The sequence below is a fragment of the Ammospiza caudacuta genome, chromosome Z, assembly GCF_027887145.1.
Source record: "Ammospiza caudacuta isolate bAmmCau1 chromosome Z, bAmmCau1.pri, whole genome shotgun sequence".
Classification (NCBI taxonomy): domain Eukaryota; kingdom Metazoa; phylum Chordata; class Aves; order Passeriformes; family Passerellidae; genus Ammospiza; species Ammospiza caudacuta.
In genome coordinates, this window is record NC_080632.1 from 46,847,066 (window position 1) to 46,859,989 (window position 12,924).

At 40.7% G+C, this 12,924-nt stretch overlaps 1 protein-coding gene across 4 annotated transcripts in view; it reads left to right on the forward strand.

Moving 5' to 3' along the window:
- The window catches only part of THBS4 (thrombospondin 4), a 39,227-nt gene that overhangs the window by 18,075 nt on the left and 8,228 nt on the right, over positions 1 to 12,924 (forward strand). For all 4 annotated transcript variants that reach the window (XM_058823282.1, XM_058823284.1, XM_058823283.1 and 1 more), the window contains 8 exons: positions 2,402 to 2,539; positions 3,136 to 3,213; positions 6,440 to 6,592; positions 7,933 to 8,037; positions 8,257 to 8,364; positions 9,804 to 9,963; positions 10,662 to 10,780; positions 11,615 to 11,667. In XM_058823282.1, the coding sequence (XP_058679265.1) occupies positions 2,402 to 2,539; positions 3,136 to 3,213; positions 6,440 to 6,592; positions 7,933 to 8,037; positions 8,257 to 8,364; positions 9,804 to 9,963; positions 10,662 to 10,780; positions 11,615 to 11,667 (914 nt within the window). The remainder of the gene's footprint in view (positions 1 to 2,401; positions 2,540 to 3,135; positions 3,214 to 6,439; positions 6,593 to 7,932; positions 8,038 to 8,256; positions 8,365 to 9,803; positions 9,964 to 10,661; positions 10,781 to 11,614; positions 11,668 to 12,924) is intronic.

The following is a 12,924-nucleotide window of genomic DNA, read 5'->3' on the forward strand; positions in this document are numbered from 1 at the left end:
AGGTTCACTGCATTTTTTTCTGTGGAATGATTTTCACCATTACTCTTTAGTCTTTTCTGTAAAAAAGAACCTGGATGTAGTAGACCAAGGAACCAGCAGAATTAGGTCATAACTGTGGATAACAGTTCTACCAGTGTACCTGTTTAATAATGTAAGACAGCAAAAACAATTCCATATTTCTCCTTTGTAGCCAACAGGAAATGTGCTTTAACTGCTCTTTTGATTTGCTCCCTCCTGTAGACCATCAGGAGAGGATTTGATGTACCTCACACCTGTGTGCAAAAAGCACTGGGGGAGAGAAATTGAGTTGAGGGTGGCAGTTTCCTGAGGCATTGGCAATGTCTCTTGTTTTGCCTTACGTGGCATGAACTGTGTCTGCTGCGACAGAAGGCACAGAAAATGGAGGCGAAGCTCTGAAATGTGAATGCAAGTGATGGATCCAAGACAGCTGTGGTACATATTTCATGCTACAGGCAGCTATGGTGTGAGACTCAAGCCAGCCTAGGTGGAGCCTGCCAGTATGGATGGGTTTCACCTCCTGAGCTATTTTCAGACTGAGGCAAAGCATGACAATAATCTCCTCCCTGCCATTTTCAGGAGCAACTCTACCCTTTACAGCAGTGGTGGAAAAAGAAACAGAGACTGGTTTATGATGGCTTGATACTATAGTGGTTGTCTGTTACCAGTCAGGCTCTGATCACTGGAGATTCATGTACCTTCATCTTCCTGCCACCATTCCACATGACAGATGACCTGCTTTCACATTAGAAACAGCAAGGAATTTTTGTCAAAATCATATCATAAAGTCTTGCTTATTATGAGATCTTTATTTGGACACTGCCATTAAAATGCCACCTTGTCAAGAGCAGTTTTGTTCACCAGGAAATACCTACTTAATCAGCTGGGTTTTTACTTAGAGTTGCACAGGGAAAAATAAAGAAGCAATAAATATCAATCATTTTGAATTGTCTTATGAGAGGGATGTGTCATGGTACTTGTTTTCCTGAGTTAGCTGATATGCAAGAAAGTTTTTTTTGTTTGGTTGGTTTTGTTTTTTTTTTTTTTAATTTATTTAAAGCATTTTATGAATGAGCTATTTCTGTACTTCCTGATAACAGGCATTTAAAAAGAAAGTATTGTACAAGTTCTGGCAAAGACAAATGTGGAAGATCCCTAAGATCTGCCATCATCTTCCCTGTCGGTGTCAATTTCTCTGTAGTACCGTCCCTAATTCATTACCATTTTGAAGACATTGCTTTGGTATTCTGGTGCCCATTATCTTGGGAGCTGCAGCTCTGTTCTCTGTGCTGTGTAATTTGGGTGCCCTCTGCTGCCTACAACAAAGAATCCACAGCAAAATAAGGAGACACAAAATGTCTGTCCTCGGTTTGCCATTTTCCTCATAGCACTGACTGATGTACTATTAACAAATCTTTCTGTCAAACACACTTTGATATTAAACATGTCTTTTCTTGCTTCCGTGTGTGTGTGTGTTTGGTTACAAGTTGTAGGTCTCTTGTAGGTGTGTATTGTCTGGTTTGGTCTCCCTCCATCTTGCATAAATTTTTCTGTTAGTGATGGAAAAGAGGAAAAAAAAGGCATTTTTTTAAACTTTTTAGTATTCTTTTGTGATGTTACTCATTTATTGTTGTCTTTGAGCCCTGTGCAGCAGGATGGCATGTTGATGGTTTTGGTACTTTTATAAACATTACCTAGCAGCTAGTTGGTGATGTTGGAAAGGCAGTAATGTGGGATGTGTTTCCCACATTGGCACCCACAAGACTGGTGAAATCAGTCACAGCTGTTTTGAAAAACTGCATAAAGCAATGACGTGAATGGGGCCTTCAGGCCAAGGGTTTTGTGGACATGTGATATTTTGGGAGAAGTTCCAAGGATTGTCTGTGGGCCTCCAGTCTAGAAATGTGTGGATGCCACTGACACATTCCTGCTCATCTGGCTTATGTTTGGATTCCTTCCTTGGCTATGAGATTTGTCCAAATAGTAATGAAGGAAAATGCTGCTGCCACTTCTGTGTGTACAAAACACATTAGAAGGGGTGTTTGGAGGCTTGGAGTTATGTGGCTTTCCTAATATTGTGGTCTTCAGCCTCCAAGGGATCTGAATCTTCCCAGCTAAAAGAAGGATTCAGGATGAGAGTTTAGGACATCTACTACAGGCTGTAACAGAAGGTTGCAAATGATATTTGAATTACAGAGATAGCTGAAGACTTACTGAGGTCAGAGGTACCTGCAGAGACGGTTTCCTCTCTAGGCCCTCTGTGAACAGGGGACATACAGATGTTGAATGTAGCATTGCCTTTGGTGAGAGGTCTGTACTCACAGTCAAGAGTTTGGATGTTAGTGAAGCACGAACATGTGCTTGGTTCATTTTTTCTTTGCAGTGTCGTTACAACCCTTGCTTCCCTGGTGTGCGATGTGTGAACACTGCTCCAGGTTTCCGCTGTGAGACGTGTCCTCCAGGATACACGGGACAAGCTGTGCAAGGGATAGGACTCAGCTATGCCAAGAGCAATAAGCAGGTGAGTGGTAGCACCTCCATGGCAACTTCCATTGCAAGGTGCTGGTTTTATATTAGCAGTGCATCTGTATTGAATGGTATTTATTTTTCAGTTGTTCCACAATTGCCTTATGCTGTTAGGCAGAGGTCAGAGTGTTTCAGTTAGAGATCTGAATTGTGTTTGCATAGCTTTAATGGGAGTATTAACAATCTAATTCTCTTGACCGGCATAGAGACAAGAAAAAATGTCATAATCTTTGTAAGTATCTCTGATCAGCCTCAGAGGGTTCTGTAAACTGGCTTTGAACTAGAAAGAAAATTATGAAAAAGGCCTATTTTACGGTAATATTTTTGCATATTTCTGTAAGCACCCTAGAATGGGAACACAGTTTTTGTGTAAACTCTTCTGTATGAACCAGAGCACATCCTAAAGTTGAAATTTTCTGTTTCTTTAGGGCTTGGAAAATTAGCCTATGGATAATGTCAGTGACATTCTGACAGCAGTTTCAGCAGAGGCTACATCTCTTTTCTAGTCTTAAACTTTGGTGTTGTTTCTTCAGTCTTTGATCTCAATAAATTTACTTAATTTTATTATTTCTGGATTTGGTTTATTGCTAGGTCTGCTTAGATATTGATGAATGTCAGAATGGAGGACATGGACTCTGTGTTCCAAATTCCCATTGCATAAACACTTTGGTAAGCATCTTTTCATTTATGCCTTTAAAAAAATCAATTGTTTTAAAATACCATGAGACTAGGATTGGATTTATGGGTTTGATGAAAGACCAATTAATAGTGCAAATTTTTTTCTTCTTATAAATCAAAGAAGCCTTTTCTCTTTTCCTAGCTAATAATAAAAAAATAAATATTTGATTTGTCATGAACACATTCATCTGAATTGTATCCTTATCATTTTCCCTGAAGAGCAAGAGCTCTTCTCTCCATACCATCCAGCGATGTGTGTTTATGGGTACGTTGTTGCAAAAAACCTCCTCTGAAAGATTGAACTTTTGCTTCCCTTATCTCCTGCCTCCTGAGAACTGTGGCAACAAACTGTTCCCCTGGGTGCTCTCTTTAAAGGAGTTATGCATAGAATAACAGCTATCCCTCTAAATAAATGGAAACAAAGAGAGCTGCAATTGGTACAAGGTTAATGCCATATGTATTAAACCCAGGAGTGCAAGTATAGGAGAAGTAAAAATGGTTTGAAAGATGTTAGGATCCAATAAGAAGAGCATATGACCACTTTAATGCTACGAAGCATAGAATTACATGATCATATATTAATTTATGATAGAAAAGACCCTTAAGGCCAAGTCCAACTCTTAACACAGCACTGACAATCCTGCCACTACAAGTGTTACATCCACATCTATTTTGAACACTTTCAAGAATAATGAGTCCACCACTCTGCTGGGCAACCTGTTTCAATGCTTGATAATTCTTTGTGCAAATAAATTCTTGCTACTATTTAATCTTAATCTCTGCTGACCTGAGAGGGCCTGAAGATCTGAGGCCATTTCTTCTTGTCCTATCACTTCTTACCTGGGAGAAAAAACCTGAACACTACTCACCCATCTATTGCGTCCTTTCTGGTACTTGTAGAGTGATAAGGTCCCCCGAGGCTCCTTTTCTCAGGCTAAATACCCCCAGCTCCCTCAGCCTCTCCTTAGAGGACTTGTCTTCCAGACCCTTCACCAGTTTTGTTGCCCTTCTCTGACTCATTCCAGAACCTCAGTGTCTTTCTTGTAGTGAAGAGCCCAAAACTGAACACAGCACTGGAGGTGTGGCCTCACCAGTGCCCAGCACAGGGGGACAATCCCTGCCCTGGCCCTGCTGGCCACAGCATTGCTGATCCAGGCCAGGATGCCATTGGCCTTCTTGGCCCTCTGGGCACAGCCTGGCTCATGTTCAGCTGCTGTCACCAGCACCCCCAGCTCCTTTCCAGCCACTCTGCTCCAGCCTGTGGAGCTGCCTTGTGGAACAGCAGTGGTGACTGAACACCTGGATGAGCACTGAACTGGACTGAAGACTGGACTGAACAGCTGGATGTAACTCTGCTCAGCACCACTCTCTGGGCCTGGCAATCCAGACATTTTTCAGCTCATGAATAGTACACCTGCCCAACCCAACAGCTGCTGCGCTGGGGGATTGCTGTGGGAAATAGTGTCAGAGGCTCATCCACTGAGCAGGTCACCCTGTTACAGAACAAGCAGGACCCAACTTTCAGAAATCTGTGCTGGCTTGCCCTGATTCCCTGGTTGTCCTGGACATGCCACAGGGTTTCTTCATAGCAGGAGAAAGGTTAAAAGTATCCTTCAGGTGTAGGGGTGGTCCTTTCTGCAGCAAGGCATCATTGAGGCTGCCATTTGTGTTCAGTGTTATTTTTCCTTGAGAATAAGCTTGTTTTCTTTTGGCTGCTTTCACTTTTCAGTGTGTTTGTATCTTTTTTTAATATCTAGAACATTCACTGTCACATTTTGTATCTTACTGCATGACTAGACATGGAGCTTCTTTGGGAAGCCACTGGGCCCTGTCAGCAGAGGGCAGGCACCAAGTGTCCTGCCGTCTGTCCAAACAGAGCAGTGTGGGGTTCCTAATCCTTTGTCCCTTCAGAAACAGCCTGATCTGGAAATGCCACCTAAGAGGCTATTTTAATGCATACCAGAGCTTGATATAGGACAGAATATACCAAGCAAATTCAGCAGACTCCAGAATATACTACCCTGGTGTCCATTAGGATAAAGTGCATAGGCTGGTGTGCTTTAAATAAGCCATACCATTTGTATCACTCAAGGATTATTTTACTCTTCAGTCATCTGTTTATTTTCATCTTCATCCTGAAAGTATGCAGACAGAACAGACTTAAATTTGTAACAAAATTAGGAATGGGAATAAAAGATAATGCCCATCTGAGCAGTAAGTAGATTTCTCTGTAATGGTGGACTACGACAGTCCTGACAGTTCTTCCAACAGACTTTGTACACGAAGAGTGAAGTTGTATGAAGCAGCTCAGTTGCACCAATGGTTGGATGCACATGTTTGTCTGAGATCCGCCCATTTCTGTCCCTTGACATGTCAAAAGATAATCATTCTCCACAAGATAAAAAGATTGTGCTCAATTAACTTTTATGTCTTAAGTTACAGATCTGCAGGAATGTGAGAGAGGAATGGTTTGGATGCCTAAAGAAGATCTTGCTTTATCTGCATTTATCTGTTTATATCTCATATGGGGATTAACTCACCACATAATGAGATTCCTTGGCTTAGCTCCTTTGTGTCTGTTAACACAAGAGAGTAATACATATGAAATACATATGCATGTGTCATGGTAAACCATAGCAAAAACTTACATGGATGTTCTTATTGCAGTGTAAATGAGGATGGTTATGTCTTCAGATACAGAATTCTTTTCTGAAGAAGACATTAAAAACATTTTAGCTTAAAAATAAAACTGTACAAAGATATGATGAACTTTCTTATCTCTCTTTGATTAAAATTTGGCCCAGTTGATAGACTGATAGGTGTGCTTTACAGTGAAATAAGATCATCCCCTGATGATTAATCAGCTGATGCTTCAAATTTTGCACAAAGTTTCAGCCACTTGGAAGCAGCGCAGGGTGATGCTGGCAAGGACAAGGCATCATGAAAAGCTTTTGCTGCTACATGACTTTTCTCTGGCTTAACAAAACACTGGTCTAAACAGACAAGAGTTGAGTATGTTTTCCAGCATGCACTCTGGGAGCCACATATCATTTTCCTGTAGAAAATTAAGTTTGTTTAGAGTACAAGAGGCCTCAATGGATGAAAAACTACACTTGCACAGCATAAGCAGTATGACTTGAATCTTGCTCTTGTGCTTGCTTTAAAAAGGAAAAAAAGTACAATTAAAAGGCTGGCTAATGACTTCTGGTTCTTATAGGGGTCTTACCACTGTGGCCAGTGCAAACCAGGATATACAGGGGACCAAACCAGGGGATGCCAGGCTGAACGGAGCTGTAGGAATCGAGCCCTCAATCCATGCAGCATCCATGCCCGTTGTATTGAGGAGAGGAGAGGAGAGGTGACATGTATTGTGAGTTCATTAATTCATGCATTTTTACAGTGAAATCTAACCATTTTTAGGCTGGAAATGAGAATGGCTTTGTGGTCATTTTATACAGTTGGATATTTTACTAATTATGGCACACTGGCCAGCTGTGAAAACTGGCTTGCAATTGTTTTGTTCTTGCCACATGTCTGTAAAGCAGCCATATTAATGTATCATATTCACTGTGCCTATGTAATTAGATCTTTTGGAATCACTTTTGTAGACTTTGTGTAGTCCCCTCAGAAATGACTGTCAAGTGTCACTCTAGAGAAGACATCACAAGAACAAATTCCTCTCCTGCTGCTCAGCTACGTAGCAGTGAGTAAGGATCCTCTCTGCATAGCCAACGTGTCTGTATTTGCTGACTGGTAGAGATGATGTTTTCTAAAGTGAGAGGACAGATTCCAGACACAGGGAGGCTGTACGAGGCTGACCAGCCAAGGGGGCAGAGGAGCACAATAGCTTATGAACTTCCACTGTAAAAAGTATACTGAAGTATATTACTTAGTTTTTCCATCTTGCAGTGTAAAGCAAGAGACTAATACTGTGTCCTAAATTTGGGTACAGAGCATGCTTTTGCTGGCACTTGCTTTGGTCTCATTTTTAAGTGCATCTGTTTCAAAGATAAGTAATAGGATATTTTAAGTCCGTGCTGTAATGGTAAGATGCCTAGATACTTGTAGTGGGCAAGTCCTGGTTTTAAGGGAAGGTCAGATTTTGACATGCAATTCTTAGCATATGTCTTCGACACAAATGATGTGTTGGTTTGAAACAGTAATAATTTAAAATTGGCTAGGAGAAACTTGTGTGCAGATGCATTTGTTTTGCAGATGCAAACTTAGTAATTGCCAATAGAGTTTTCTCTTAAAACTTCCTCTAGTTGCAGATGTGTACTTGAGGTAGTGAACAAAACAGTCATCTCATCTAACCATGTGTCCCATGCCCAGATGCTAGGTGCAGACTCTACCTAGTATGCTCTTTTCTTTTACTCAACCTGCCAGTGAGGAGCCAAAATTAATTCCTGGCCAGTGTCTATAAGAAATCTTATAGACAGCTCCCACTGAAATCATTAGGTGTGACAGGCACACATTCCAGTTAACATCAAGTTGTAGCTCTTTCTAGCAATGTCTGGATACACTGTAGCATCTCTCAATGTGGAAAGAAAACCTTTGTTTCAAAGGTTTCTGTATCTCATTGTACTTCAGTGTCTGGCCATGACTTCCATATACTGCTATTTTCAAGACTGGTGTGAGTTTTCCTTTTTGAATATTTCTACAGTGACTCATTAGCCTTTTGATAGTACTGCTATGATGTTTTATTGATAGTGTGGCATTGGCTGGGCTGGTGATGGTTATATTTGTGGAAAAGATGTTGACATTGATGGCTACCCTAATGAAGAACTCTCATGCTCTGCTGAAAACTGCAGAAAGGTAAGAAATGCTTTCTTAATTCTGTAATAATTCAGAGCATGAAAGGATAAAGAGGAAGACTATAAGAAATGTGACTCAGTGTATTCATCTTTTATTCAGGGGATTGAATTCTATTTAATTTGGTGATTAATTTTTAATAATTAATAATAGAAAAAAATCAAATTATGAAGGCATCCAGTTTACCTCTAGAACATCAGACTTGTCTCCTTTTCTGCCTAGGACAATTGCAGATTTGTCCCAAACTCTGGACAAGAAGATGCTGATGGTGATGGGATTGGAGATGCCTGTGATGACGATGCAGACGGAGATGGCATTCCCAATGAGCAGGTGCTGTGTATAGATCAGGATGCAGGGGTCTGTGCCAACAGAAGGATTTCCCACTGCTGCAGTGGGAAGTGACTCTGAAATCTGACTCACTACTGTTTGCCAGAGATTGTTACATACCCATCACTGTCAGTGGCCCCTTAAATTCTTTTATATAATGCTCATTCCTATAAGATTTAAACCACACAGCCTTAAACCCCACATTTGTGTCCTCTGTTACTACCTTTTGTCATTTAATTACAGAGCTTTTTGTATAGAGCTTGTGTCTTTCTGTCACACTCTCCCACAACATGACTTCAGGAACATTCTTGCATTAACATCTTTCTATTTAAAGAGCAGGTTGACCTGACAACACATTTCATCAGGGATCCAAAACCCACATAAATGAATGTGTGTCTTGCCAATAACTTGAAAAGCTTTGGATCGTGTCCGCAAAGCAGAAGAGGTTTCCACGTAGGTACATGCGGCAGAATATATTAGAGGACACATCAGATTGGAAAAGTGGTTTTGTTTTCACCCTGTATTCTTACAAGCCAACCGTTGTTCTATATCGAGGTCATTGACTGATACTGCTTAATATGCTCCCAAGCCTACAAGAATGTGTTATCCAGAGTACAAATGTCCACCTGGAGCTAGGGCACACCAGCAGTCATAGAGGGTCTGGGACAGACTGGCAGTCACAGAGGGTCTTTCTCAGGCTATTTTGCCACAGAGTTCCACACTAAATTCTGCTAGTTTAAATCAACTAGTTTTATTAATGTTTTAAAACGAAAAAATCCTCGTACAACTGTAAGTCTATTTGCAGGTTCAGCACCTTCATAATAAATTAATTTCTATATTGTTTCTATTAGTCTTCTCTATGGGCAATGGGGATGAGGTCATGAATGAGCTGGATAGGTGAAGAAATTTTATACCACTTTGACATAAAGTTTTCTCCGTATACCTCCTGGTGGACTTTAAAAGTCAATAGCAGCTTTCTTAAAACAAGCCCGCCAAAACCAAACAAAAACTGATGCCTTTTTGCATCAAGAAGTTCTTTACCCATTTTCCAGCGAGTCTGTACCAGAAGGGGGCAATGGCCTTTCACTGAGAGCGTCTGCAAAGCTTGTCAGAGTCTCTGAACTGCAGCCTTTGAGAAGGACCACGTGAGAAAACTCGGGTTCCTCACCATGCACCCATGCAAAATGAGAATCAGAAATCAAGTTATAAGTAAAGCATTATGGTGCTGGGCGTTTGTCATTAGGGTTCCCACAGTGTGTTCAAAGCAGAGCTTTGAGGGAACAAGTGAAATCTGATCCAGAGCTAATATTGACATAAAATGTCAAAACTGCTCACACTTTTTTTTTTTGAAGTAGAAATAAATACAAGAGTTTTATTAATCAACTGAAGTAGAAATTAAAGATTCATAGCCAGACTGATGTCTGAGTCTTTGTCTTTTGCAGGATAACTGTGTCTTGGTTCCTAATGTTAACCAGAGAAACAGTGACCAAGATATCTTCGGAGATGCTTGTGACAACTGCCGTAATGTCCTGAATAATGACCAGAGGGACACAGATGGTGATGGGAAAGGAGATGCGTGTGATGATGACATGGATGGAGATGGTTGGTGATTTTTTACTTTCGGCTTCTCTGATATCATTCAGATTTTCCCAGAGTGTGCTGCACGTTAGGAGATTTCATGTCACCAGCTGTAACACAGTCTTTATTCATGAAACTTTTGGCTTTAATCCTTTTAATTTAGTTAATACATATCTTAGCCTGCATTGGAAGCACTGTACACTGTAACAGAGAAGCCAAGCCATGTTTCATATAGAAGTTAAGGTTGTTGATCATTCAGCATTTCATTAAAGGTACAAACTTTCCAGGGCGTCCAGTGACTGCCAGTCACTGGTACCCAGAGCTACATAACATACTATTTTCATTGCTGTAGGAGGCTTGAAAGAAGTGAAAAACTCACACCTCTTCAAATATAATTTAAAAAGTGGAATGTCCCGTCCTGCAAGTTGTGATACAGGAACAGGATAAGAATTAATTGTGTGTAATTAAAGGGTGTGATGGGGTGGACAGCTGTGCTTTAGTGAGATGTTCCTAACTACTACTAAATGAATGATGCACACATAAGGAAGATTAACTTATGTGCAGACTTATAATTTCATTGCAGGAATTACATATTTTTTAAAAATTGCATTTCATTAAGTAGTTGCTCAAAAGGAATAGTATCTTTACTGTTTCAATGTTTATATTGTCCAGTGTGGACAAATATGGAAATTGTCTCTAACACACAATCCGCTTTACTCTAGGTGTTAAGAACCTTTTGGATAATTGTCAGAGGATCCCCAATGAGGACCAGGAGGACACAGATAATGACGGTGTTGGTGATGCCTGTGACAGCTGCCCTACAATCAGCAACCCAAACCAGGTTAGCAGGCAGAAGGCAAAACTATTCTTGTTTAGAGACAAGGACTGCTGAGGCCTAAAAAGGTCCAAGAGAATGAAGCAACCCATGCAGCCATAGTGTTTGTATTTTAATAATAAAGTGTATTTTCTGGATAATATAATATATAGTATATATTTAGGTATTCAGGAGAGTTTTACAGACCTGCTGACTCTCCTGATGTGAAAAGGGGGAGACAGCAGTTGTACTCTCACCATTTGGGATGTTGTTAGGACCTCTGTCCAGCATGTATCTTCTACTCTCATGCTCTGAAATGGGCTCCAGTCCCACAGAGTTCAGTGTCAGACTCCACACAGGGCCGTGATTTAGTTATCCTTGATATTTCTTTAATCAGGACAAAAATCCTGGTGTCCTTATTTACCAAAACTTTCTCCTAGTGCTCCTAGGTGAGAAGTCACTGTAACTTTTCATGTGTAGGAATTCCGATTTCACCCCCTGTGACTAATGAAAAATGTTGGAAACCATAGAGAAACATAGTAGATTTTTAAAGATGGTTAAGATATAAACCTTGGCTAGAAATGAGAATTACTTCTTCTCAGTAGCAGAGGAATCTTGCTTGAGCTCTTCAATTAAGTTTAACTGTGTTTATTCACTGTCTTTTTTCTTTAATAAAACTGAATTTTTGGTTAGATGCATGATGCAAGAGAGAAAATGCATGATGGATGATGCAAGAGAGAAAACGCATGTCTTTTCATGCATTTACTTTAGTTGTATTTGATTTGGTTGTGTTTTGATTTAATTGTGCAAATAGATGCTTTTTACAGCTGATACTGGAACTTTCTCTGTTCTCTTTTGCAGTCGGACGTCGACAATGACCTGGTTGGAGATTCCTGTGATACTAATCAGGATAGGTATGCTGTGAGGGAGGCTAGTCCTGAGCTGAAGCATGCTGCTGATTCCTGGAGAGCTGTAATTCCTCAGGCTAGCCTGGATTTAATTGCTGAGAGATGTTATTTCAAGAACAGTGTTAGTATTTATTAGCCTTGTTTGTTCCCTCTCCTGTGGTAGTACACTTAGAGTGCCTTCACCCTTGTAGCCATTCACAGGCTTCCTCTGAGTTCTGTGGAAGTGATGTTCAAGCAGTTCTCTGGCTGTAAAACCCAGAGCACTGCTCAGAGCTTCTTACTGAGAAATTGTCTCTCCTTTTTTGCTTTGTTTTTCATTCCTCTTTTATTTCTCTGCTTCCTTAGCAGAAATTTCACAGTTAAGGGCTGTATTTATTTCCTTAAGAACCTAGTGTTGCAGAAACAAAATTCTGTTATCAAGTGTAAAACACTTGCAGAGCAGCCCCTTTGCTTTAGCACAGCAAGACTGGCAAGGATCCTCTGTCTATGGCTTTCATATGCCTTGGGCATTCACAGGAGCATATCCCATGACAAATTGCATCACTTCTCTGGAAGCAGCTTCTGCATAACCACCTTAAGGGATGGCAGGTTCTCCCATGTGCACCTTACCTACAGCAAGAGGCAAGGAAAATGATAAATCCTGTGCTGTCACAGGATTTCATCAGCCACAGACAGCTGCAGGGTTTCACCCCAGGGCCATTGATGGGTGCTACTGTCTGTGAAGGGACCTGCAGGGATCCCTGTGTAGGGATCATTCCCAGTCTTGGGCCAGTAGCTGCCAAGGCCATCAGCATTTTACTCTTAAGTTGATATGTCTTTGTTCTTTTTCCTGTTTTAAGAAAATGCTTTACCGCCCCCATAAACTTCACTAATGTGTGTGAAGCATTTCCTGTGTGAAACATGCTTAACCTTGCATACACATGGATGGTGCTTATTGCATTTTATCTCAGTGTTGGGCAAACATTGGCAAACATGTTGTGCAAACTCTGACCTAAAACTAAAGCACATTTCTTAAGCAGGAGAGGTATTTGGGAATATTCCTACCTATAAGCAATAGCATGATTTTAATTTGGCTGCAGGTAATTTCTGCTCCACCTGTGCTAACAAGAAGCTATTGAGGGAAAGCATGCCTGCTAATTGCTAGAAAGCAATTTGGTTTTGGTGTGCATACAAAACACACCATACTTCAAGCAGTTTTTCTTCAGGGATGCATTTAACAGTTGGGATGGAAAAGTTATGTAGCCACCCCATAACTTCTTGAAC